Below are 26,849 nucleotides of genomic sequence, written 5' to 3' on the forward strand. Positions count from 1 at the left end.
ATTGACCAGACACACCTGGATTAAATCCCACTTAAAGTATCTCCTGGGCTACTAAATATAAAAGAGGAGGCTCACAAATAATTAGTTTACATAAAATGTTTTTTTAAAATCACAAATTTTATCTCAGTGAAAAATGATTATCGAAGAAGTTCGTTTAAAATGTTATTACTGTGTTACCTCTTTCAATCTCTCTCCAAGAGTCCAGGCATAAAAAAACTACTTTTCAACTTCATATATCTTTATTAGATAAACTTAGCTACAAGTCTACAGTGCACATTCAAAGTCATGTTTATTGTCTTAAAATTCAAGCATTTTAAATTACATGCATAAGTGCTTAGAATTTGTTTCCCAATTTTAAATTCTTCTACTTCCCATTCAGGAAACAGTAAAGACATTAAATAGTTTAACATGACTACATGAGGCTTTCTTAGTTTATCTGTTTTGCCCGGGGGGGGGGGGGGGGAGAGGATTTTGTGGCCATACTTGGTGGTGCTCAAGGCTTACTACTAACTCTGTGCTTAGGAATCACTGGTAGGCTCAGGAGACTATATGGGGCGCCAGGGCACAATCAAGGAGAGACGGAGGGAGGAAGGAGACAAATTTTTAAATAAAACATTTTTTAAATCACTTCCAAAAAGAAAAATTACTTATGGGGTTAAACTTCCATAAAATTATATATCCCACAAAATAACTATTTGAGTTATTTTGCAATGTTTGCCACTAGTTAATGGGCAAGTCACATAAAATGCTAGTTCTTTCACTCCCAGAGAAAAGCAACATAAATATACTGCTAAAATTTAATACAGCAAAATTTGGACATAAATTATTAAATAGCAGCAAAGTATGCAGTTTCTGGGCTGGAGACAGAATCCAAGAGTTAAGGTACTTGCCTTGCACAAGGCTAACCCGGTTTGATTATCAGCACCACACATGAGCCCCCAATTCCAAACACCACATACGGCTAGGAGTGACCTCTGAGCACAGAAACTGGAGTAATCCGTAAGTACTGTTATGTGTGCACAAGGTCTCTCCCACAAAGTTAAATGTTTCTAATATGCCTGAAATAATTATTCTATTTTTTTCCTTATATTAGTATTCATTATACAAAGACCATCTTATATTTTCTGATAGTTTATATTTTTGACCAGTATAGTATCTGGTTCAAGAATTACCTCTGTAATTACCTCTGGGCAAAACATATGAAGTGACCATCTTTTGACCCTGAACAAAATAGCAACACAGGCTTATGATTCTTTATAAAAAGAGAGAGAGAGAGAGAGAGAGAGAGAGAGAGAGAGAGAGAGAGAGAGAGAGAGAAAGAAAGATGAGGTAACCCTCATGACTGCCTTGCTTTCAGCCTGGAGGCTCTTTGCTGACAGAACAGAAAAGAATGGACCAGAGGTTCTATCAAGGAAAGTAGGCAGAGAATGGTGATCATGGGAGATGGGGAGAATAAAGTAGCCAGATTTTGTGGAACAGGGTATCAGAGAAAAGGAAATAAAGCAGTATCTCAGAAATTTATCTGGAAATTCTGGGGGCAAAAGCAATAGTATAGTATGTAGGGCACTTGCCTTGCACATGACCTACAAGAGTTTAATCCCAGGCACCCCGTATGGCCCTTAAAGCTCCCCCAGGAATAATCCCTGAGTGTAAAAATAGGAATAAGCCCTGAACACAGCCAGGTGTGGTCCCAAAACAGAACAAAAAGAACAGAAATATGAAAATTCACCTCAGGTCTTTGGCAAAGTATTAGCTGCCTATGTGCAAGATCCGAAATTATCATGAGGTAGAGTAGTACTGGGAGGAGCACTAGAGCCAACCCAGTGCAGAAACCTATTGAGCACCCCAAGTACTCAACTGAGACCCCAAGAAAGGTTTCACCACAGAAAACAATACTATGCCGAAAAGAAAAGAATCTAAACTGAGACTGGCCTTGCCATAACCAAGAAACCCAAGCCCAATAATTCCAGGGTTCAATTAGCTTCCTACAAAAAGAAAGGGTCTTTCTGTTCATTTAAATGCCTACCAAAGTGAAAACTCAGTACCTTCAAAGAAATAACAATCTAATCTCCCAGAAACCTATAATATATAATATTCTACAACTAAAATTTACTGGGCATGCAAAGTAGAAAAACATGACCTATGATGGAGGGGAGGCAATCAACAAATTCCAAGACAAACCAGGTCCTGGAATGAGTGGATATGGATTTAAAAGCAGCCCCTGAGTGCTTGCTGCCAGGAGTGATGGAAACTCCTCTCCCAAAAAAATCCCAGAAATTTCTCAGTTGTGAGAATATTCCTGGATGCAGAGCCAGGAGTAGCCCCTGAGCATTGCTGTGTGTGACCAAAAAGCCAAATATATATATATATATATATATGTATATATATATGTATATATATACACACACACAAATATATACATATATATTCATACATCATCTTTGAAAATTACAACTTTCAGAATGCAAAGCAAAGCCAAACTGTCTAGAATAAAACATCCAAAAGAATTTCCATAATAATGAAAGCATTCTATATCTGTGCCTTCCAACACAGCAACGGCCACATGTAGCATGTAAAATCTGACTAAAAAAATGATAATGAGTAAATTTACTTTCTTTTTAATTTAAATATAAAATTAAACGCAGCTAGTAGCTATTATATTGGATAGCACAAGGGGCTGGAGCGATAGCACAGTGGGCAGGGCATTTGCCTTGCACGCGGCCGACCCGGGTTTGATTCCCAGCATCCCATATGGTCCCCTGAGCACCACCAGGAGTATTTCCTGAGTGCAAAGCCAGGAGTAACCCCTGAACATCGCCGGGTGTGACCCAAAAAGCCAAAAAAAAAAAAAAAAAAGATATATCTATGAAAAAAACCTCACTGGAGCACAGTATAGATCAAGTTCTAGAAATACAGCATGAAAATAAAATAGACAACAAATAACCTGAACTTAAATTATCAAAATTCACTAAAAAATATTTTTAACCAAATGCAACTTTCCAAAAATTCCTTAATATACTTAGTTTTTTTTCGAGTAGGTTAATAAGGGAACGACAACCCAGAGCATAGTTCTAATTAGAAATGAGGAACAAGTTTTAGTGGAAGTACCAGGAAACAAGAGAAAGTGTTCATATAACTTCAGAGTTCACATCAGAGAAGGAAGGAAATACTGGCATACTTAGATATGACACAGATCAGTGAAACAGATTTAAAACACTTCATTTAAAAAACAGGCTATGAATTCACAATTTAACTCTAAAAGACTTCAGAAAGCTTTACAACTAAAATTAAGTGTAAACAATTACAAATAATACCAGTTTTAAGTCAGGAAAGAAATAACCTAAGTACACCAATCAACATAGCAGAAAAGAATTTACATATATATGTGTGCATGTACACATACAACATACAAAACAAGTCAAAAAATGGAGAAAATTACTTATTGAATAAGTATTCAATATATAAACGGTATATATATGTGTATGCATATATATATATATAAACGGTAAAGACAAAACAATAAGGGTTGAAGTAGAAGGAAATATTTAAATTCAAAAGAGCAATAAATAAAGTATAATCCCATGAGTTAGCTCTATGATTCTAGAGGTAGAAAAAATAGGAAAACTCAGAGTCCCAAAGGTAGTCCCAAACGGCTGGAGAGCATGTCTGTCATACATAGAACCCCTGGAACTGTGTGGCGTGCCAACACCACCACATGGACTCCAGCTCTCTAAGAGCAGGAGCTCCTAATTACTTTTCACTTCAGATTCTCTACCTAACACCCTGTTGTTCTTATCTACAGCAGATCTAGTGCTTGCCTTGCGCACACACATAGCTGATCCAGATTCCATCCCTGAGGAGTGATCTCTGAGTGCAAAGTCCTGAGTACCACCTGGCTGTGACCCCAAAGCAACGAAAATTAAAAGTATCAATTAATAATAGTAAGTTTTATCTATTAAAATGAAAAACTACTAAGTTCATTAAAAGACAAAAAATTTTAAAGCTAATGGCAGAACCAGAGAGAGTACAGTGGCTAGGGTGCTTGCTCTACATGCAGCTGACCCAAGTTCCATCCCTGGCACTATATATGCCTCCAGTCCTCCACCAGCCGTGATTCCTGATCATAATCAAGTGTAGACGCCACCCCACCCGCCACCACATACACACAAAGAAATTCACAGATGTGCATATTTTTATTTTTTCTTTCTTTCTTTCTGTTTTGTTATTGTCCTCATTTGTTTTGGGGCCTCACACAGCTCTGCTCAGGGCTTACTCTTGGCTCTGTTCTCAAGGATTATTCCTGGCCGGGATCCGGTTAATAAATTCAGGTAAGCCGCATGCAAGGCAAGTGCTTTACAGGATGCACTCTATCTGGTCCCAACTTTGTTTTTCTTAAAAGCAGGGTATAACGGAACAGGAAGAGCGTAAGTGACAGAATATGTCTGGCATGTTTGAGGCCCTGAGTCTGATACCCAGAACCACATGCCCCCTCCCTAGCACAGCTGGCCAAAAGCCAAGTTAGCACGGCAAGGCTGAACATCACCAAGAAAGGCCCCAGTATACATACATTCTAACATCATGAGGGTTGATGGGAAAAAATGTTTTTCATCTTTAAAAAAAAATCTGAGTATAAGACTTTTAAAGAAATTTAAAGAAATAAGAAGCAAGGCCCAGAGCGGTAGTACAGTGGGTAGGGCATCCGCCAAGCTTGCTGCTGACCCAGGTTCAATCCCTAGCATCCCATATGGTCCCCTGAGCACCGCCAGGAGTAACCCCTGAGCATTGCCAGGTGTGATCCAAAAACAAAACAAAAAAGAAAAAAAAAATAAGTAGTTTATTATGAATATATTTGGGCAGAGGAAATTTATAGGGGATATATGTCATGTTTAGGCTTCTAAGCTCCCAAAAACCAATTCAGTTTGAAGAGATTTTCAAGAGGTAGAAAAGACAGTCCCTTTTCTAGTTTACTCTTACCATGTGTGCAGGTCACAATCAATAAGGTTCTCCTATTCCCTACACAGTGAATCCTTACTAGGTACTGAGAGCAAGGTACAGTGTGCTAAGGGGCAATTCCTAAAAAACTAGTTGTTTATGATTACAGTCAACAATATCCAGTCATGGCATCAGGACTTAAAGATACAACTATCTAAGCAAAATCTCCTAAAACCACTATTCTCATGCTTTAACTATGCCTTGCTTCTGTGAGCTTCTGCAAATCCTTCAAGCCTGGTTCTCTAACTATGAACTACTTAGGGCCAGAGACGGTACAGTGGGTAAGATGTTTGCTTTACAAGCAGACAACCTGTGTTTGATCCCTGGCCCCACACATGGTTCCCTCAAGCCCTCCAAGAGTGATCCCTGGGCAGAGGCAGGAGTGAGTCCTGAGCACCTCTAGGTGTAAAACTACCTATTACATGATATATAACCTTCTTTAAGGTGAAAAGGGTTTTATTCAAATGAAAAAGAAAAAAATTGGTTTTGGGAGGGGCTTAAGCCTGGAGAGACTCGGGGGACCAGACAGGGTGCCAGGGATCAAACCTGGGTGTGCAGTATTTGCAAGACAAACTCCCTACCCACTGTACTATCTCTCCAGCCCATTTTTTAAAAAATACTTAAAGAAATATATATATGGGGCTGGAGCAATAGCACAGCGGGCAGGGCCTTGCACACAGCCGACCCGGGTTCAATTCCCAGCATCCCATATGGTCCCTGAGCACCTCCAGGAGTAATTCCTGAGTGCATGAGAGCCAGGAATAACCCCTGTGCATTGCCAGGTGTGACCCAAAAAGGGGGGGAAAAAAAAAAAAAAAAAAAAAAAATATATATATATATATATATATATATACAGAGAGAGAGCAAGCGAGTAATGTGTTCAGGAAAGAACTTGAGCTTCTCCAGAGAGGGAAAAGCTAAAAGTAGACCTCTCAGGATGTGATGCAAGCCCATCAAAGAAGTCATAGAACTTTTCATTCCTTTCTGACCAAACTTAGACTCACTGTCAACATGCAACCAAGAACTTTGACTTCGCTTACAGTATTTTCCTAATTTTGCTTTGTTTTTTTTTTCTTGAGAGGAAAAAAAAAAATTAAACTTCTTTGTGGGTTCTCTCAACAAATTCAAACATTACTTAGGAAACACTCACCATGGCCACCCCTCCCACTTCCTCCTCTCTCCTCCCAAGGATTTCATGCCCACAACTGGCTTAGAGCCTTATAAGTTTGATACAATGGAAAGGTGGGAAAAGGCAAGAAAACTGCACCTTCCAAAGGAAAATGAGAAATTTTAATTGTAGACACTTGAAAAATAGAAACCAAAAATTTTGACAAGAGCAGGGGTAAGACTCTCAAAACTTGAAAAATCTAGAAAACAAGTCTAACAAAACTTACTTCTGATAAGTTCAATATATAAAAAGTCTAAATTCTATTAAAGACAAATGTGGCAGTGAATAATCTCTACGGTTTAAAAGTTTTAGTTTTCTCAAATAATTGCTATCAAATTGCTCTTAAAAAGCTAGTAATGTGCATTTTTTGGTCAAAATGTTATTGAAAATTATTAATAAAGTACAATTTAGGGAAAGTGGCAAAATAGGAAGCACCAGGAATCCATCTTCCTACCTAGACAAAAACTGTACAGGAATAATGTCTGATGTCACTACTTTGGAGCTGTGGACTCTATTCAGATTCCTTTTTTTTTTCTTTTGCTTTTTGGGTCACACCCAGTGATGCACAGGGGTTACTCCTGGCTCATGCACTCAGGAATTACTCCTGGCGGTGCTCAGGGGACCATATGGGATGCTGGGAATCGAACCCGGGTCGGCCTCGTGCAAGGCAACCACCCTACCCGCTGTGCTATAGCTCCCGCCCCTGTGGACCCTATTCAAAAGTTTGCAATTTTCCAGGGAAAGTTCATACAGAATATAAGGTAGCTTTGGTTTATTTCAAGCCTTATTCGACAGCAGCTATGCACCACTCCACAAGGAGCCTGCACCAGTTTCTGGGACTGCATCCTCCAGCTATCTGTGTTTTGGCTGTTAACTGCAGCTTCTGATTGTGGACTTGGAGAACAGAAGTAAGCAGACTGCTTCTGTTGCAATCCCCACTGACTGAAATGGCTTCCAGAGGATTTACTATCCTAAGTCCTTTTTTTCCTTTCTTCATTTTTTAGTCCTCCTTTAGGCCAGTCATTCAAGCATAATATCCACGTATAGGTGTTTTCCATGTGAAACTCCAACTCTGAGTGAATACCAACAGGAACATATGCTTGACCATCCAGTCAAAGTATATTTAAGTTTTCTATGGAACTATAAAATGTCTTCTTCAGTATCTGTATGATTTTTCACTTATTTGATTTTAAATAAATTGCTAAATTGTATAAAAGCACAGGTTTTCTTATCTTTGGGAGGCTACATTCCACAGTGCTCAGATGTTATTCCTGGGTTCATGAGTGACCCCTGGCTCTGTGCTCAGGGCACCATATGCAGATCATACCATGGTGGTGACATGCAAGGCTTGTGCCTTCAACACAGACTCAGAATGTTCTCGCTCTCTCTTTCTTTCTCTCTCTCTCCCTGCCTCCTTCCCTTCACTCCCATGGTCAGAGCGTCAGAGTTTTGAGTATATAATATACTAGATGAGTCCAATTATATGAAACTATTCTATTCAATACGATATAAAATGGAGGACACAGATAATGAATATATCCAAATCCACAAAATATACAACACCAAGAATAAACTCAAACGCAAGGTTATGAACTTTGGATGATAATGATGTGTCAGTGTAGATGCATCACTTAATGATGGTGGAGGAAATGCACATGTGGAAGGAGGAGGTGTACAGGAAATCTCTGTAACTTATATTCAATATACTTGTGAAACTGAAAAAGTTCTAAAAAAAATTAAAAGTCTTGGGGCCAGGCAGATAGGGCAGTGCTTGCCTTGCTTGCCACTGACCCACATGATCCCAGGGAACATACATGATCCCCTGAGCACCACCAGAATTACCCCCTTAGCACAGGACAAGAAATAGTTTCTGAGCAACACTAGAAGTGGCCCATACACTAGCCCACACACAAACCAATAGGCTATTAAAAATAAAAAAAGGAGGACTGGAGAGATGATACAGAGAGTAAGGCATTGGCCTTGCATGCCATCAAACTGAGTCTGATCCCCAGAATCCCAAGCCCTGCCAGGAGTGATCCCTGGGTGCTGAGCCAAAAGCAAGCCAGGAGCAAAGCCTGGTGTGGCCCAAGAACCAAAAGAAATAAAGAAAATCACTCCACAGCTAACATATTACACAATAATAGAAGACCATTCCAGTAAACAAGTTCAGCAAAGTAGTAGCATACAAAATATGCAACAATCAGTTGTATTTCTGTATTAAAAATTAAAAATCCAAAAGAATTTTTTTCAAACTTATATTTTTCAAGTGAAAGGAATAAATAATCCAGTTGTTTTGGGGGGTTCCTCCCCCCACACACACAAGCTATTGGGAGACACTAAGGAAACCACTCCAGGCAATGTTTGGAGCCATCAGGGTTACACTCTTGAGTGTAAGGGGTGGGGCATGCAATACAGGGATCAAATCCAAAGCCAGTATACTCTCAGCGACACTCCTTCCCCTCTTTTTTACTTAATCTATGGATATAGTAAGAGATATATAACTAAAAAAAAATAAAGCTTAATGAAATTAAAGACCCAAATGAAATGAAAGGCAAGTGCTCTTGAACTAAAGACTTGATACTGTAAAGACTGATACTGCCCAACACAAAAATTGCAAATTACTATTAAAATTCTAAAAATTTTATTTGCAGAAACAGAAAATTCCATCTTAAAATGCATATAGACTATCAAAAGAGCCTGAATGGCCAAAAAAAGCCCTGAAGAACAAAAGCTTTAGGTCTCAAAATTTCTGATTTCAACTGACTACAAAGCTAGAAAGCGTGGCACTAGCTTGGCTACAAAGCTAGGAATCATGGACCCACACCAAATGAACTGAATTGAAAGCCAAGAAATAAAGCCAATATATATGATGAAAATTGTATTTTTAACAAGTGTGCTAAGAGCATTCAATGGGGAAAGGTCAGTCTTTTCAACAAACAGCACTGGGAAAACCGAATATCTGCGTGCAAAAGCTTTTAAACATAAAAATAAAACTTTTAAACATAAATAAAGCTTTTAAACATAAAAGCATAAAAATCAACCATATGTAAAAATCTTAACATATAAAATCTTAAGTCATCTTAAACCATATATAAAAATTAACTCAAAGCAGATCAAAAACCTAAACAAAGATGTAAAACTTTTAATCTATAAAATGGAAACAGCGGATAACTGCTTCATGACCTTACTAAAATTAGCAATGCTTTCATGACTGTGACATCTAAAATACAGGCAACAAAATATATTGGACTGCATCAAATTACAAACTATTCATGAAAGAAGACATCAACATAGTAAAAAAGCCAATGAAAGAATGAAGAAAAACACTGCAACCAATATTATTTGAAAGGAATTGAGACCCAGGCTTGATCCCCGGCATCACATGGTTGCCAAAGCACCATAAAGGGAACAACACCTTAACACCAAAACTAAAAGCAGCTGCAGAAAACACTGGTTCATCCACATTTAAACTAGAATTATTTACAAAATTTAAAAGGTGAAGACACCTAGAACATTATTTTAATTAAAAATAGGGGGAAGCAGCAATACCACTCCTGGGAATATATCCCAGAGAGGCAAAAATGTATAGTCGAAGTGACATCTGCACTTGTTTGTTCATTGCAGCACTCTTTACAATAGCCAGAAACTGGAAGAAACCTGAATGCCCAAGAACAGATGACTGGTTAAAGAAACTTTGGTACATCTACACAATGGAGTACTATGTAGCTCTTAGAAAAGATGAAGTCATGAAATTTACATACAAGTGGTACAATATGGAAAGTATCATGCTAAGCGAAATGAGTCAGAAAGAGAGGGATAGACATAGAAAGATTGCATTCATCTGGGGGATATAAAGTAACAAAGTATGAGATTAATACCCAAGAATAGCTGAGATCAGCACCAGGAGGATTACCCCATAACTTAGAGGCCAGCCGGGTATCCTAGAGGAAAGGGCAGTTCAGATATAGAAGGGAGCACCAAATAAAGGATGTTTGGAGGATCCTCCCAGGAGGGGAGATGCATGTCGAAAGTAGACTATGGACTGAACATGTTTGCCACTCAATGCCTCTTTTGCAGACCACAACACCCAAACGGAGAGAGAGAACACAGGGGATTGCCCTGCCACAGAGGCAGGGGGGGATGGGGGGATGGGGGTGGGAGGGATATTATCCATGGTGGTGAAAAACGGGCACTGGTGGAGGGATGGGTATCTGATCATTGTATAACTGAAACCCAAGCACAAAAAAATTGTAAATCTACAACTGTAAATAAATAAATAAATAAATAAAATAGGGGGAAGAGGCAAGCACCACCCCTCACCTCCCCAGGTGTGATCCAACCTCACACTAGCACTCTAAGCACCTTCCTTCAAAACTGTACCAGCAGGTCTAAATACCACGGAGAGTTGCCCTTGCACCCCAGCACTTCTGGGTATAGGCCTTAAAAAAAATTATAATGGGAGTAAGAGACAGTACAGTGAATAAGGCATCTGCCCTGCACGCAGCCAACCTAGGTTCAATCCCTGAAATATGGTATCTCCAAGCTTGGCAGGAGTGATCCCTTGAGCACAGAGCCAGGAGTAAGGTCTCAAAACAAACTAACAAACAAAAAGCAATAATAATAATAATAATAATAATAATAATAATAATAATGGAGGGGGGATAGGAGTGACCACGAGTCCATCAGTGAATGAAAATCAAACATATCACAATATCAATAAATTTTAAAGACATTATGCTAAAAGAAACAAGATACAAAAAGATAAGTATTGTATGATTCCACTTTTATAAGGTAGCTAGAAAAGTCAAACACAGAGAGAGGAGAACAGTATTTGAGAGCAGTTAGAAGGAGGAATGGGAAGTGACGATTAATAAATAATGTCACTGTCACTGTCACTGTCCTCCCGTTGTTCATCAATTTGCTCGAGCGGGCCCAGTAACACTGTGAGACTTGTTACTGTGTTTGGCATATCAAATATGTCACGGGGAGCTTGCCAGGCTCTGCCGTGCGGGCGAGATACTCTTGGTAGCTGGCCGGGCTCTCCGGGAGGGGCGGAGGAATCAAACTCGGGTTGGCCGTGTTGGCTGCATGCAAGGCAAACGCCCTACCCATGTTTCAGTAAAAATTATTTCTTAAAAATGGGATCGGAGAGATACAGTACAGAAAATAAGGTATCTCCCATACAAGCAGCTGATCCTGGTTGATCCCTAGTACCACATATGTACTACTGCTGCTCCCCCAGCATCTCCAGGAGTGACCCACAATACTCCCCCCTCTTAAATTAAGTTTATTAAAAAGAAATGAACACTCCACACTAAATAAAAAGTTTCAGATTTTAAAAAAATTCTTAAAGTAAAATAAAAAGTTTGGGGGCTAGGAAAGATAGTTCAGTAGGTAGGAGCTCACCTTGCTGCAGACAACCTGGGTATGCTACTCAAAACCACTTATGGTCTCCCAAGCCCTGCTAGGAGTGATCCTTGAGCACAGAGCCAGTAGTAAGCTCTAAACACTGCTGAATGTGGACTCAAGAAAAATTTTTACAAGACGAATATCAGTGATGGCTGCATAACAAAGTAAAAGTACTTAATAACATCCAAGTGCAGACTCAAAAGTGGTAAACGTGGAGTGAATTTTACTTATTTTCCACCACAAGTAAAAACGAATACTTGACTCCATGGCATTCACTCTCAAACCTTTATTTCTTATCCCACAAAGCAACCACCCTCAATTACCTGAATTCTTTGAAAATTTCGATACTATACAAACTACTACTGTAGATTTAACGATTACCTATATATTTTCTGTCATGGTAGAGAAGGTTTGCAAAACCAAGTAGTATCAAAAAGTTTCCTTTTCTTCACTTCAAACAGCAATATTACAATTTTGGGTTGAATCAATACATATTACTAATTACTTCCTGTTTCTAATTCATCTAGTTTCCCAAGAATCTAACTCTGCTCCGATGAGTGGTGACTACTCAGTTTATGGCATCCTGCACCCTCTTTTGTTACTTCTGAGCTGGAGACTATTTAAAATAAAAGCTTTACCTTCATGGTTTGTTCCCTTGCTTTGTGAGGGCATCATGACTAATAACCTAAGAAATGTTTTCTGAACATTTCTATAGTTCTGGAGCTGCTTCCCCCCCTACTTTCACACTTCATTGATGGCAGGCTTGGTACACAATTCTAAGCTGAACACAGATTCTTTGAAGTGCTATTCCACCACCTTTCTAAATTCTATTGTCAAGATGATACCATTCATATCCCCAGTCCTTCCAAAATGACCCTGAATACTCCTGAGGCACTCTCATTATTTCTGATACTCTTACAGAAATTTCATAATAATTTCTGTTATTGTCCTCATTTCACTTGTGTTTGGCACTATATATGGTTCTTTTCAATCTAGACAACCAAATCCTAAATTTTCTGGTGTAATAATACCAGAAAACATCTTCCTTAACGATTTTCCACAGTGTATGGAAAACACTGTAATCAGCCAAAAATAAGAAATCAAACCCAGATGTGCCTCATGCAAGGCAGTGCCCTGTCCTCTGTACTACCTCACCGGCCCTTATGAGTAATTTTGGAAATCACAATGCCTTAAGAAATTAAATTTTTTAAAATTAACAAAATTTCTCCTTAAAGGACAGGCTAAATTAGTCTAGAGTTTCCAGCTTTTGTCCACTAATATGGAAGATTACATGGTTATTTAATAAATCACATTTGCAATCTGACAGAACTTCTAGCCCTCAACTTCACTCAACCTCACTATTTACCAACTGTGGCACATGGGGCAGAGTATATATTTGTTTTAAACCATAATATAATGAGGGTAGATTTAAGAATTTAACAAAATAACACGTGTAGAGGCCTGATACATAGTACAGTGGGTGGCCAACCCAAATTCAATCCCTAGGACCACATATGGGTACAAGGTTTTCTTTGGGGCTGACAAACATGTTTTGAAAACTAATAAAAATGGTAGTCACAAAACCTGTGGCAGTACCAAATAAATGTGGCTGAACTATATAATTTATAACATTTTTTAAATGTAGGAAAAGGAGCCAGATAGAGCAGTGGGTACTTGCCTTGCACACCAACAACCTGAGTTCTATCCCCACAACACATAAAGGTATCCTGAGCCCTGCCAGAAACAAATATCTGGGCAGAGGCAGGAGTAAGCCCTCAGCACCACCAGATTTGGCCCTGAAACAAAAAATTATTGGAATTTTTCTGCTATCCTCCCTCTATTTAGAAGCTTTCCCTTCACTCACCTTTTGCCAATTCTTTCTTTTTTTTTTTTTTTTTTTTTTTTTTTACTTTTGGCGGAGCAAGGCACATTCTATACAACTGAACCACTTTATTGGCCCTTCTTCCCCATTCTTTTTATTTATTTTGGTTTTGGGCCACACCAGACTGTGCTCATGGTTTAACTTGGTTCTGTATTTAGGGACCTCACCTGACAGGGTTCAGGGACCAAAAGGAGTGCTAGAGATCAAACACAGGAAGCAATGTTCACGGCAAGCACCATACCTGCCACATAATCTCTCTTGCCATTTTTCAATTATTTTTAACAGAATAGCCTTACTCTCCTTTTTAGTGAAAATCAGTTGACTGAGATCAGATATTAATTAAGAGGAAATACTTGGAAAACTTCTTCAGCAATAAACTGTATTTTTTAAAATAAAGGAACATTTTTAAGAGGAAAACAATAGATTCAATTATAATAAAATTTCTAATATACAGTAAAAACAAATAAAGCTATCATATAAAAGATAATACAGTCTTAGACTACAGACCAAACATAACTGCCACTTAATACCTCTTTAACAAATAACAGCACCCAAAAGAAAAGAGAGAGAACACGGGGGAATGCCCTGCCACAGAGGCAGGGTAGGATGGAGGTATGGGGGGTGGAAGGGATACTGGGACCCGTGGTGGTGGAGGATGGGCGCTGGTGGAGGGATGGGTTCTTGATCATTGTATAACTGAAACCCAAGCACAAAAATTTGGAAGTCTACAACTGTACCTCATGGTGTTTCACTAATAAAAATAAAAAATAATAAGACCTTGAAAATAAATAAATATGAACTTGAAGGGAAAAAAAGATAATACAGTCTTGGGATCAGAGCGGTAGTACAGGGGTTAGAACACTGGCCTTGCACATGAATGACTCGGGATCAATCCCCAGCACCCAATATGGGTTCCCCGAGCCCCACCACAAGTGAACTCTTAAGTGCAGAGCCAAGAATAAGCTGCTATAACAACCAGGTACGACCAAAAAAAAAAAATAATAAAATACGATAGAATCTTGAGGTCAGAGAGATAATAGGAGGATTTAGTGCTTGTCTCACATGCAGCCTATCTGGGTGCAATCCCCATATGGTCCCCCAAGTACCACCAAAAGTGATCTCTAAGCACAAAATCAAAAGTTAAGTCTGAGTACTTCTTGGAGCGGTCAAAAACCCAAAAATAATAATAGCCTTTTTTTAATCATTATATATAGTCACCAGATTAAGCTCTAAACATTTACTTATTAAATAGAATTCTCCCACTTTTGAAATTTTTTCAATAAAAGGATTATTTCATACTAATTGAGGCTAGAACAAAATATTGTTATAGGAGTCTGTCATTTTAAGTTACCCAATTGTTTCATAAAATATTTTTATAAAAATTATACTTAGGGGCTGGAGCGATAGCACAGCGGGTTGGGCGTTTGCCTTGCACTCAGCCAACCCAGGTTCAAATCCCAGCATCCCATATGGTCCCCTGAGCACTGCCAGGAGTAATTCCTGAGTGCAGAGCCAAGAGTAATCACCTGTGCATTGCCGGGTGTGACCCAAAAAGCAAAAAAAGAAATAAAATAAAATAAAAATTATATTTAATACTATAAAAGGAAAAGATGAGAGAAGGTACATGAGAAAGAGAGAGAAAAAGGCAGGGAAGGAAAAGTATGCTAGCATATAAGAATTTGATTCTACAGAGATTTAAAATGCACAGTGGCCTATTAGAGGTTCTGCAGTTAGAATGTCAGTTCACCTCCATTAAGCATACATTTTCCTGATTTATTATGGACAAACAGTTTTAAAGCTGTGTCTATTAAACACATGAAGCATCAATTTGTTAGAGTGCTTAAATTTATACCAGATCACACAGATTCAGTTTTAACCCAAGGGAAAAGATTAACATACATATCAAAGAATAATCAGTTATCTGAATAAAACACTGTTTCATATTACCAACAGGTTAGAGTAAGAGCTTTGTAGCAACATGACACAGGAGAGGTGGTAATAATAGGAAAGAAGAAAATATCAGGAAAAAAATCACTTCTTCAGTTTTCCTTCTTTGAAATGTCAACTATCTCACCATATCAAGTCTGATTACTTATTAAACAAAATATTGCAGTCAAATGATACCCAAAAAATTTGACTTGGATTGTTTCTCCTTCCCTTTTTTTTTGTTTGCAGTTTCCTTTTTGCAGGGTTGGGTCACATCTGGCTATGCTCAGGGCTTACTCCTAAGCTCTGCACTCGATGCTCTAGGCTTACTCCCGGCAGGGCTCATGGAACATATGGGATGTCAGGGATCAAACCCAGGTCTGCCACATGCAAGGCAAACAACCTAACCCCTATACTATCACTCTTACCCCAACTTTTTATATTAATTCTTGATCCTAAGAAGCAACCTCAAAAGGAAAAGCTAAAACTTGACACAAAATTCTTTGCATTTACCTCACAATCTCTACTACGAACCACATCCCAAAATAATTAAAGAATGTTTGAAAATTTTAGGATGAAGATTATTTGTGGATTTGGGAAAGTAGAGGAGCCCAGACCTGGGGATGCTCAGGAGTTGACTCCTGGCTCTGGCTCAGATAACTCTCTCTTCAGATCATGCAATTTAATTTTACTCAAAGCAATAAAGTACAACGGTCAAGTCTTAAATCTACATTAAATTTCCTATTTGGGAGTCCAGAGAAATAGTACAACAGGTAGCATGCTTGCCGTGCATATGGCCAACCTGAGTAGAATCTCCAGCACTCCATATGGTCCCCCAAACCCACCAGAAGTGACCCCTGAGACAGAGCCAGGAGTCACCCTTAGCATAGCCCAAACAAACCCCCCAAAAAATTAGATAGTATTTAAAATTGTTTTAGCTATCCCATTAGAAGGCAAGAGAAAATCCAACTAAAAGTTTTGGTTTAAAAAAAAAAAGAGTGCCAGATAGTATAGGGATTAAGGAGTTTGCTTTGTATGCTGCCTATCCCAGTTTGATTCCTAGCACCACACAGGGTCCCCTAGCACCACCAAAAATGATCCTTGAGCAAAGTTGGTTGTGGTCCCAAGCCACCATCCCCTCTTCAAGAAAAGAAAAGGTACAAGAAAATAGGCTCTGAGCTCAGGAATCAATCCTGGCAGGCTCAGGGGATCGTATGGGATGCCAGGTATCAAACCTGGGTCAGCCTCATGCAAAGCAAATGCTCTACCCACTGCACTATTGCTCCAGACCCCTCATTTTCATTTTTATTTCAGAGAAAGACTGCATAACTTCCTTAACGAACGCTGCTGCTGCTGCTACTGCTGCTGCTGCTGCTGCTGCTGTTGTTTTAACGGGGGATCGGGGGAAGAAGTCAGCAAGATAGTCCAGCAGTTAGGGTCCGTACCTTGCACTGGGAGATCCCAGTCTAATCAATCACCAGCACAACACATAGTCCCCTCAGTACCTCCAAGAGTGAGCCCTAAGAGCTAGGAGTAAGTCCTGAGTACTGTCAGGTGTGGCCACAAGACAAAAATATTAAAATGAAACCTATTTTAAAAACGGTAGGGCAGAGAGATAGTAAGAGGGAAGGCACTAGCCTTGCATGAGACTGATGCTGATTAAAACCTGTCATTGCAAATGATTCCCCCAAGCACTGCCAGGAGTGATGCCAGAGCAGAGCAGAATCATGAATAAGCCTTGAGCACAGCCCAGTATACAGTGCAGCCCAAACCCCCTTTCCCACCTTAAAAAAAAAAAAAACCACAGAACAACAGAAGATAATAATACTGCTACTGCACTGATCATTTATCTCTCAGGTTTTCCCAAAGTGATACCACCTCTGTGGGGGACACTGAAACAATTAAGGAGGGCAGTAGTTGCCTTGAATACTACTGGGGGTGCTTCCTGACTATTTTCACAAGCAAAATCAACTTCTGTAAGTAGGGAGAAATGCAGGGCTTGTTTCTTTCTTCTCTTTTTTTTTTTTTCAGGACAGTAAACCAAATGATTTGGGGAAGCTCTGATCTAAGCTATAAGACTGACCAATATTCCTGTACCACAGAGTGCATGGCCCAGTGACTCTCACTGCTCATGCGCCGTATTCTCCATTTCACTGGATAAGATTTACTTTACTTTTTTTTCTATCACCCACTGCATGTTTGTTTTTGCTTGGGTTTTTGTTTTGGGGTTTTTGGTTTTTTTTTTTTTGGTCTTGTTTTGTTCTGTTCTGTATTGGGGCTATGGCCAGCTGTGCTCAGGGCTTTTCCCTGCTAAACGCTCAGTAACTCTTACGCAGTGCAGAAACCAAACCTGGACCAGTTGCACACAAGGCAAGTTCCTTGACCCTTACACTATTTCTCCAGCCTCACCCACTGCATTCTCATAGATGTGTATTATTACAGCCAATTTAAATGTCCCTCTCATGGGTCTGTGATGATAAGTATTCCTGAATTGCATCATATCTAACTATGAGAAGGCAAATTCATTTTCCCTTTTTGGGTTTGGTTTTGGTTTGAGGGTCACCTCTGACCATATGCTGATGCCCAGGAGACCATATGTGGTGTTGGAGATTGAACCTGGGTCAGCTACGTGCAAAGCAAGTGCCCCATCTGCTGTACTATCTCTCTGGCCCTATTTTCCTTTTTTTAAGTCCTTAAACAGTACCTCTGACAGTCTCATGTGGCATCTATAATCATAACAGAAATCAGATGGAAGTTTTAAGGGATTCTATTTTTGGCATTTTTATAGATTCTGAATTTAATTTTTAACATAAAGACTGAAAAAATACCCAACTAGACACAATTCAATACAGTTGACTCTCCTTGTGAATTCCAACAATCATGAGTGGGTATGCACCATATTGGAAGGTGTACAATGGCTCCTCTACTAAATACATATAACCCCTTTTCTTGCCAATATTCCTTAAACAATATAGTACAAAAATTATTTATGTAGCACTTACATTAGGTATTTTAAGCAATCTAAAGTGGACTTAAAGTACCCAAGCTACTCACAAACAATATGACTGATTAATTTGAGCACTGGTAGTAGATTTTGTTGTACATGGGATCCTGCAGTCAACCTTCCAGAGACACTAAGAGAAAACTGTACAGCAAAAATATAAGTAGACTTTGGTTTAAAACAGTACATTGTGGGGGCCAGAGATAGTATGGTGGATAGGGCATTTGCCTTACACATGGAAAATCCAAGTTCAATCCCCAGGACCCCACATTGCCATCAACTCCTACTAGAAGTGATTCATGATACCTATGCAAAGAGCTAGAAGCCCTGAGCCCAGCCAGTTATGTCAACCCCCCACCAAAATATAGTCTATTGATAAAAATTAACAAGTTAGGAAAATAATGTATGGCTATCATGTAAGGCTATAAGGAGGCAAATATAATATATAACTATTACAAAAAGATTCTCATCTGTAAAATGTTTTGCAAAGTATTTTCCTACCATTGGAAGACAATTCTCACAAACAACAAATGGGAAAAGAAATAACCAACTCTTAACTTTTAAAATCCATTATAGGGGCCGGAGCGATATCACAGCAGGTAGGGCATTTGCCTTACATGTGGCTGACCTGGGTTTGATCCCCGACACCCCATATGGTCCCCCAAGCACCGCCAGGAGTAATTCCTGAGTGCAGAGCCAGGAATAATCCCTGAGCATAGCTGGGTGTGACCCAAAAAGCAAATATATATATATATATATATATAGTCCATTAAAGCTCATTCTGACAAATTATACTTAATTTATTCAAAAATACTTTTTTTACTCTGAAATCAGGAAATATATTAACATGATTTACACAGCAGACACAAATTCCTGAGACCACTAGAAGTATTCCTGTCATAAATATATCTGAACTGAATTATACACTTTAAAAATTATGAAAAATCATAAAGTGGACAAAACTAGACTGATACGCCAAAAAATTTCTTTCTACATCTCTACTACCAAGTTCCTTAGTATACTTAAGCCCTATTATAAACTACATAAAAATACAGGGTATCAGTTATCTAAATATTAGGATGAATAAACTGAAGTACACAAACCAGTAACTAAGAGTTTTTAAGCCTAGGGGCTGGAGCAATAATAGCATAGCGGGTAGGGCGTTTGCCTTGCACGCGGCTGACCCGGGTTCGATTCCCAGCATCCCATATGGTCCCCCAAGCAACACCAGGAGTGATTCCTGAGTGCAGAGCCAGAAGTAACCCAGGAGCATCGGCTGGGTGTGACCCAAAAAGCAAAAAAAGAGTTTTTAAGCGTAGTACCCAATTATGAAATAAAAGATAAAAATCATACTGTAACTCATTACAATGATCTGGCAAGAGGCATTATACAGAATCCATAAAGCCATATCACATACACCTGAGTATGTAAAAGGTCAGTTCTTATCAAGTGAACTTAATCCAGAAGTCCACTAAGTCACTAAAAAAAAAAAGACAGTTATGAAGCACTAACATAATAAAAATAAAAGTTTAAATCATCAAGCATATTGTTTTCTCTAGTTTACAAAGCTTTTCAAACTGAAAATACAGCATAAATAAAGCAGCAATTATGAAATAGAAAATTAAAAATTCTTACCTTACTACATCATCAATATTGTTCCTGTATACACCTTCAAGTCTTTCTGCAGGAAATCCCATAGCAATAATGTTTGGATAAATATCTGAGTACTTAAGTTAAGGAAGTATCTGAAATACGCAACAATGCAAACACATAAATGGCATAAAATAATTATAAAAAGAAAGCTTTAAGGATGCGTGCTCAATTATTATATGACTGAAAGTTTGTAACTGTATCTCATGGTGATTCAATAAAAAAAATAATTAATTTAAAAATAGAATGAGCCAGGGGCTGGAGCAATAGCACAGCGGGTAGGGCGTTTGCCTTGCAGGCGGCTGACCCAGGTTCGATTCCCAGCATCCCATATGGTCCCCTGAGCACCGCCAGGAGTAATTCCTGAGTGCATGATCCAGGAGTAACCCCTGTGCATCGCTGGGTGTGACCCAAAAAGCAAAAAAAAAAAATAGGATGAGCCGGAAAAAAAAGAAAGCTTTACATATATAAAACACACCTATACTAATAAAAAGCTAATAATGTAAACCCATCATATATAATTATGAAATACAGGTTAAAAAGAAATTCAGGGCCGGAGCGATAGCACAGCGGGTAGGGCGTTTGCCTTGCACGCGGCCAACCTGGGTTCGATCCCCAGTATCCCATATGGTGACCAAGCACCGCCAGGAGTGATTCCTGAGTGCAGAGCCAGGAATGACCCCTGAGCATCGCTGTGTGTGACCCAAAAAGGAAAAAATAAAAAAAAAGAAATTCAGGCCAATTAACTCTTAAAAAGATCACCAAAACAATAAAAACAATACACAACAAGGTAATTTTCAAATCCCTCTCCTTAGCACACCAAAAATATACCTAAGTTGGCAATGAACACAGCTGAATGATAAAGGAGACATGTGCCAGGCCCCTACATTCAAGATCCACCACACCACAGACACATAAAAAAAGTACTTATATATAAGAAAAGTTCCATATTCAAAGCATTAAAAACAAAAACTTCACACTTTCACATTTTATGTTTTATAGTCAAAGAACTAAAGTATTTTGAGACAAGAATGAAAATAGAGGCCAGAGCGATAAGGCAGGTAGGGCACTTCCCTTGCATGTGACCAACCTAAATTCAATCCCCAGCACCAGCACCAGCCCTGCGAAGAGTGATCCTCAGCTGAGTCAGGAGCCAGGAATTAAGCCCCAAACACCCCAGGTGTGGCCCCCAGACCATAATAAACAAAGAAATAAGGCTGCACAACAGCAACAAAATTTTCAATGTTTGTAAAATGCACTACTTTGTAGAGAAAAGTAAAGACGATTAACAGTCAGGTTGCCATATTAATAGCTGGCATGATGACGAGCGGCCGCCAGCCGACCTCTCGTCTAGTCCTAGAGTTCTGTATTTCTACATAGTTGAATTATTTTAACACGCTGTTCTGGGGGGGGACGATTAACACTTCTGAAGCTACGAATCTTAGTCAGGTTTTAAAGTCCATGATTGGTACTTTTGGAAAATATTATCTGACCTACAGTATGTCCAAATCAATTTAATAAAATCACTTTACAACAGAAAAAAAATAGCTGGCTATGCCACTAACGAGTTGTATAATAGGTCAAATCACTTAACCTTTCTGGTTTTCACTTTCCTACTATAACGATGATTAAATTAAGACAAACAACCACTAAGAGGGCTGGGGATGTGGCTCACGGGTAGCATGTGTGAGGTCTGGGATTTCCAGCAACAAACGGCAGCAGCAACAAACCACTAAGATCTCTTTTAATGCTTAGAATTTATGCGATGATAATATTGAAGTAGAAACTTCATCTCATTTCCAATCAAGACCATCAATATCTAGCATGTTCAACAATGTCACACACCACAGTTGGTAGAAAACAAAACTTCTAGGGCCAGAGAGATAATACACAGGAGGTAAGGTGCTGGGCTTGCATGCAGCTGACTAGTGCTCCAGAGAGCAACAAGGGTCAGTCCTGGGCAGAGCCGGAAGGTCCTAGCACCCAGGTGTGGGCCAAAAACAAAAGAAACAAAAATACAACACTTAAGAATTCATCTCAAAATTAACTCTATATAACTTACAATTACATCATACACTTTCTGTCCAATTCTCATTTCCTCTTAATCTCCATTAAACCTCTCAAATCTCCTGTATTTTTAGCACAAACCTATGCCTCCACTGCAGCGGTTTACAGCCTCCCTTTCTGATTATTTTTAAGTTCTTTGCACATCTACTTCTAGACTCACTGCCACTGTCACTGTCCTATTGTTCATCGATTTGACGAGCGGGCACCAGTAAGGTCTCCATTTTGAGACTTGTTGTTACTGTGTTTGGCGTATTGAATACGTCACAGGGAGCTTGCCAGGCTTTGCCATGTGGGCAAGATACTCTCGGTAGCTTGCTGGGCTTTCCAAGAGGGGCGGAGGAATCGAACCCGGCTCAGCTCGGCCGGGCTGGCTTCGAGCAAGGCAAACGCCCTACCGCTGTGCTATCACTCAAGCCCATTCTGGACTCATTCTATTCAAACATTACTCAAAACTCACAAATTCCAGTAAACTAATCAAGAGTTTTCTTTAATATTATGCTTTATTCATTCACCTAAAGGTGGCAATGGGTATTTCACTTTGAAAATTAGTAAAGGTTAAGAGTATAAATTTAGTCTGCTTTTCTTGTAGAAACTAGGTATTTGAGTTTTGTTTCTTTTGGAACGGAGGGGGCCTACAATTGGCAGTGCTCAGAATTCACTGTTGGACTTGCTCAGGGGGACCATGGGGTGCGAAGCAAGTGCCCTACCCTCTGTACTAGCTCTGGTTCAGGAACTGAGTTTTAAGGCTAGCAATCAGCCCCATTTCATAAAACACGTTTATAAAAGTGTAAAAATAATTTTTAAATCATATTTTACAAGTCCCACTAAACTGTAAATAAAGCAAGGTTCAAGAAATGATGCTGGGGCTGGAGCGGTAGGACGTTTGCCTGGCATGCACAGCGGGCAGGGCATTTGCCTTGCATGCGGCCCGACCGGGGTTCGATTCCCAGCATCCCATCTGGTGCCCTGAGCACCGTCAAGGGAAATTCCTGAGTGCAGAGCCAGGATACCCTGTGTATCGCTGGGTGTGACCCAAAAAGCAAAAAAAAAAACCAAAAAAACAAACAAAAAAAAATGCTAAACCAATAGGTTGAATGGATGATGTGTAAGTTAACTTTCTTATAGAGCCCTGACACCTAACAAAATACTTCCTCCTACAAAAACAAATAAAATTGACAACTGAGCAGAAAACATTCTCATATTTTTCAATGTCAGTGATCATTTAGCATACCAAGATAATCATATTATTTTTTTTTATTTATTTATTTATTTTGCTTTTTGGGTCACACCTGGCGACGCAGAGGGGTTCCTCCTGGCTCTGCACTCAGGAATCAGCCCTGGCAGTGCTCAGGGGACCATATGGGATGCTGGGAATCGAACCTGGGTTGGTCGTGTGCAAGGCAAACGCCCTACCCGCTGTGCTATTGCTCCAGCCCCAAGATAATCATATTAACTTGCAATGTGATGACATAATTTCTTTCCATGTAACACAGCATCATCTATGATAGCCAAGCTACCTTCAACCTCAAAATCTCAGACTTCAACAAGTTATTATACATTTACAGAGAACACATCGAATAGAACAAGCTAAATGAAAATACAAAAAGAAAACTAAACAAATTAAAAAGGTCCCTAGGATATGAATTAGTTTCTTTCCAAAATTTTCTGAGTGATTTTTTGTTTTGGTACCACAATCAGCAGAGCTCAGATCACTCCTGTTAAGCTCAGGGAACCATATGGGATGCTTGGGGTCTAAACAGTCATCAGCCTCGTGCAAGGCAAATGCCCTACCAGCTCTGCTTACCGCCTAGGCCCTCTCAATTGTTTTCTTTTTTTAAATGTCCCATCATTCTATCATTTTAAAAGGGAGGGAGGAGAGAGTCGGTTGACTACCCTTTATTCTAAAACACTTAAGAATTTACCTAAGCCAAACTTACAGGTATGACTACAATACTTTCATGGTACTATTTTAGACTGGTGCTTCTCAACTGGGGAATATATGGCTTCTATATCTTCCAGGATATTTCAAGGGCAAAAAAAAGCAATCCCCTACATGGGGGGGGCCACGGCATGATGCAAAGGGCCAACTAGAACAGGGGATCCACAAGAAGAGAAGGTCAGAAAAAGGCCAAGGTCAGAGAATGGTTGAGAAACACTAGTTTTAGATAACCCTGCCAAAAGGAAGACGCATTTGAGTCAAATAGAGGAATTCTATTATTATCTCAAGTATTGGATACTTTTTTAATTACAGAAATGGAAATATTGACATTCTTGACCAATAAAAAGGGTTTCAAAAGAAAATGTAGAGTATAATATCAATTGGACAAAAGAAAACAGACACAAATGGATAAAAGAAATCAAAATATCAATTGGATAAAAGAAAACATAGACACAAATCTTTAAGTAATGGAAGTATATTTGTTCTCATTTTTGCTTTACATTTTCTATTCTTAGAATAATGAACCTATACTATTTTGCTAGCATATTTTAAATTATGCTTGCTTTTAAATTATCTACAAGTCTATTTCCTAATTATCATAAAATACCCTCCCATGTATATTTAGAATCAGCTCTGCATTTAAATGCTAAATTTCTACCCCCAGACCTCCCCCACCAAAAAAAAGCACAATAAAAATGACTGTAAAAGCATTTACCAAAATTTACAAAATATGGAACCGTGGCAACAGCTCAAAGAATCAGACTGTATGCCTTGAGTTAGCTCAAGACCCACCTCAGGTTGAGTCCCATTCCGCAAGACTCCCTGAGCACATGTACACTTAATTACAAGGTCTCCACTGCCAGCTCCCCAACACAGGTGGGGAAGCTCCTCTGCCGCTCAAAAAAAGAAGTATCAGAAGCATTTACTATGTGCCAGAAGTCATCAGGAGGAGCCTCTGGGTTCCCTCAACACTGCCAAAAAGTTGTGTCCTCCAGCCTACAAAAAAAAAAAAAAAAACTGAACAAATATATTCCAAGTTTATGTTCCAGCTATCGCCATATGACTAAATTTTCTAATCATGTTACACTTAAATATCCAACCACTCTCACGGACTTCCATGACTTTTTCATTTAAAAAAGAATTTATATTTATTAGATTTCATTTTCCCCTATTAAAGATGTTAATTATTTGGATCTGCTTTCTATATTGAAACCACAGGCAGTACTAGGGAGGTCAAATGCAATGCCGGGATTCAAATCAGGGCAGCAAAATGCAAGGCAAGCTCTGTGTGTGTGTGTCTTTGTGGGTCACACCGGTCACACCTGACGATGCTCAGCGGTTATTCCACTCAAACTCCTCCTGACAGTGCTCAGGGACCACAGAGTTCAGAGTAAGCCTTAATTACTAATTGCCAGATGTGGCCCAAAAACAAACCAGAAATAGAAAGACAGAAAAAGAGAAACAGAATAAATACAAAAAGAACTTGTACTAGGTGATACTGTACCAAGCACTAAATAAGTACCAACACTTACTATAGGAAACTAAATGCCATTTTCAGATTTGTAACTTAAAATTACAAATTTTAATTTGTAATTTTAAAGCCTATGAGAAGAGGCAGGAGAGACCACTGAGCAAGTAGGGCACTTGCCATGTATGCAGTCATCCCAGATTCGATCCCCTGCACACTGAGCCCATCAAGAGCGACCTCCGAGCACAGAGCCAGGGGCAATTGAGCACAGTCAGGTGTGGCCCAAAATCAAATAAACCAAACGTGCGGGGCACATACTCATACACACCCCAGAAGTTTAGATTTCACTTTTCAAATCAAAACACATCTTTTAAAGGTAACATAATTGCTAGTAACTCTTCTACTTAGTAGCAATACTAAAAACTGATTCATTTGACAAGGTACCTGCAACCTATAACAAAGAGCAATGAATGTGTTAAGTCTTTTATTCTAGCAGTCCCACTCTAATAATATACTCTAGCAAAGTTTAGAAAGAGAGAGAAGAGGGAGGGAGGGAGGGAGGGAGGGAGGGAGGGAGGGAGGGAGGGAGGAAGGAAGGAAGGAAGGAAGGAAGGAAGGAAGGAAGGAAGGAAGGAAGGAAGGAAGGAAGGAAGGCACTGCAAAGATATTCACAACAGTGGGTAGGGCATTTGCCTTGCACACGGCTGACCCGAGCTCAATTCCCAGCATCCCATATGGTCCCCCGAGCACAGTAAGGAGTAAATCCTGAGTGAAGAGCCAGAGTAACCACTGAGCATCGCCGGGTGATGCAAAAAGCAAAAAAAAAAAAAAATGGTATTCACAATAGTGTTGCTCTAAATTAAAAAATGGGGGGGGGGGAGTTCCTGCAGGCAGAGAGAGCTCAAAAGAGTTGAACACATGGCTTCTTAAGCAGGAGACCCAGGAATAGATCCCCTATAACAACCACATGTCTCCCAGCACCACCTAGAAACCCTGAGCACCACCAGGTATGGCCCAATGACCAAAAATTCAATAATACAATTAAGCTGGAGAGTAAGCTCAATGGGTTGGAACATGGATTTTGCATACAGAAGGTCCAGACTTAATTCCCAGAACACCCGGAGAGTGGAGAGTATACCCAATGCAGCATCAAGCCTGCAGTCCCGGACTACTGCTGGGAGGGAGGGTGGAAAAAAGGGGTGATGGGGCAAAAGAGAAAAGGAAACTAAGGGGGTGGAGAAAAAGAAAGAAAAAGATTAAAAATATGGATATAATCCGGGGCTGGAGTGATAGCAGACCAGGTAGGGCGTTTGCCTTGCACGCGGCTGACCCAGGCCGACCCGGGTT

The 26,849-nt window shown here is 39.5% G+C and overlaps 1 protein-coding gene across 1 annotated transcript in view; it reads right to left on the reverse strand.

Annotated features, from left to right (window-relative positions):
• PTEN (phosphatase and tensin homolog) overlaps positions 1–26,849 on the reverse strand; it is a 103,481-nt gene that overhangs the window by 59,079 nt on the left and 17,553 nt on the right. Inside the window, exon 3 of the mRNA XM_056120825.1 lies at positions 20,014–20,098. Coding sequence (XP_055976800.1) covers positions 20,014–20,098 — 85 coding nt within the window. The remainder of the gene's footprint in view (positions 1–20,013; positions 20,099–26,849) is intronic.

This window comes from Sorex fumeus, unplaced genomic scaffold (assembly GCF_029834395.1).
Source record: "Sorex fumeus unplaced genomic scaffold, SorFum_2.1 ptg000043l, whole genome shotgun sequence".
Lineage (NCBI taxonomy): Eukaryota > Metazoa > Chordata > Mammalia > Eulipotyphla > Soricidae > Sorex > Sorex fumeus.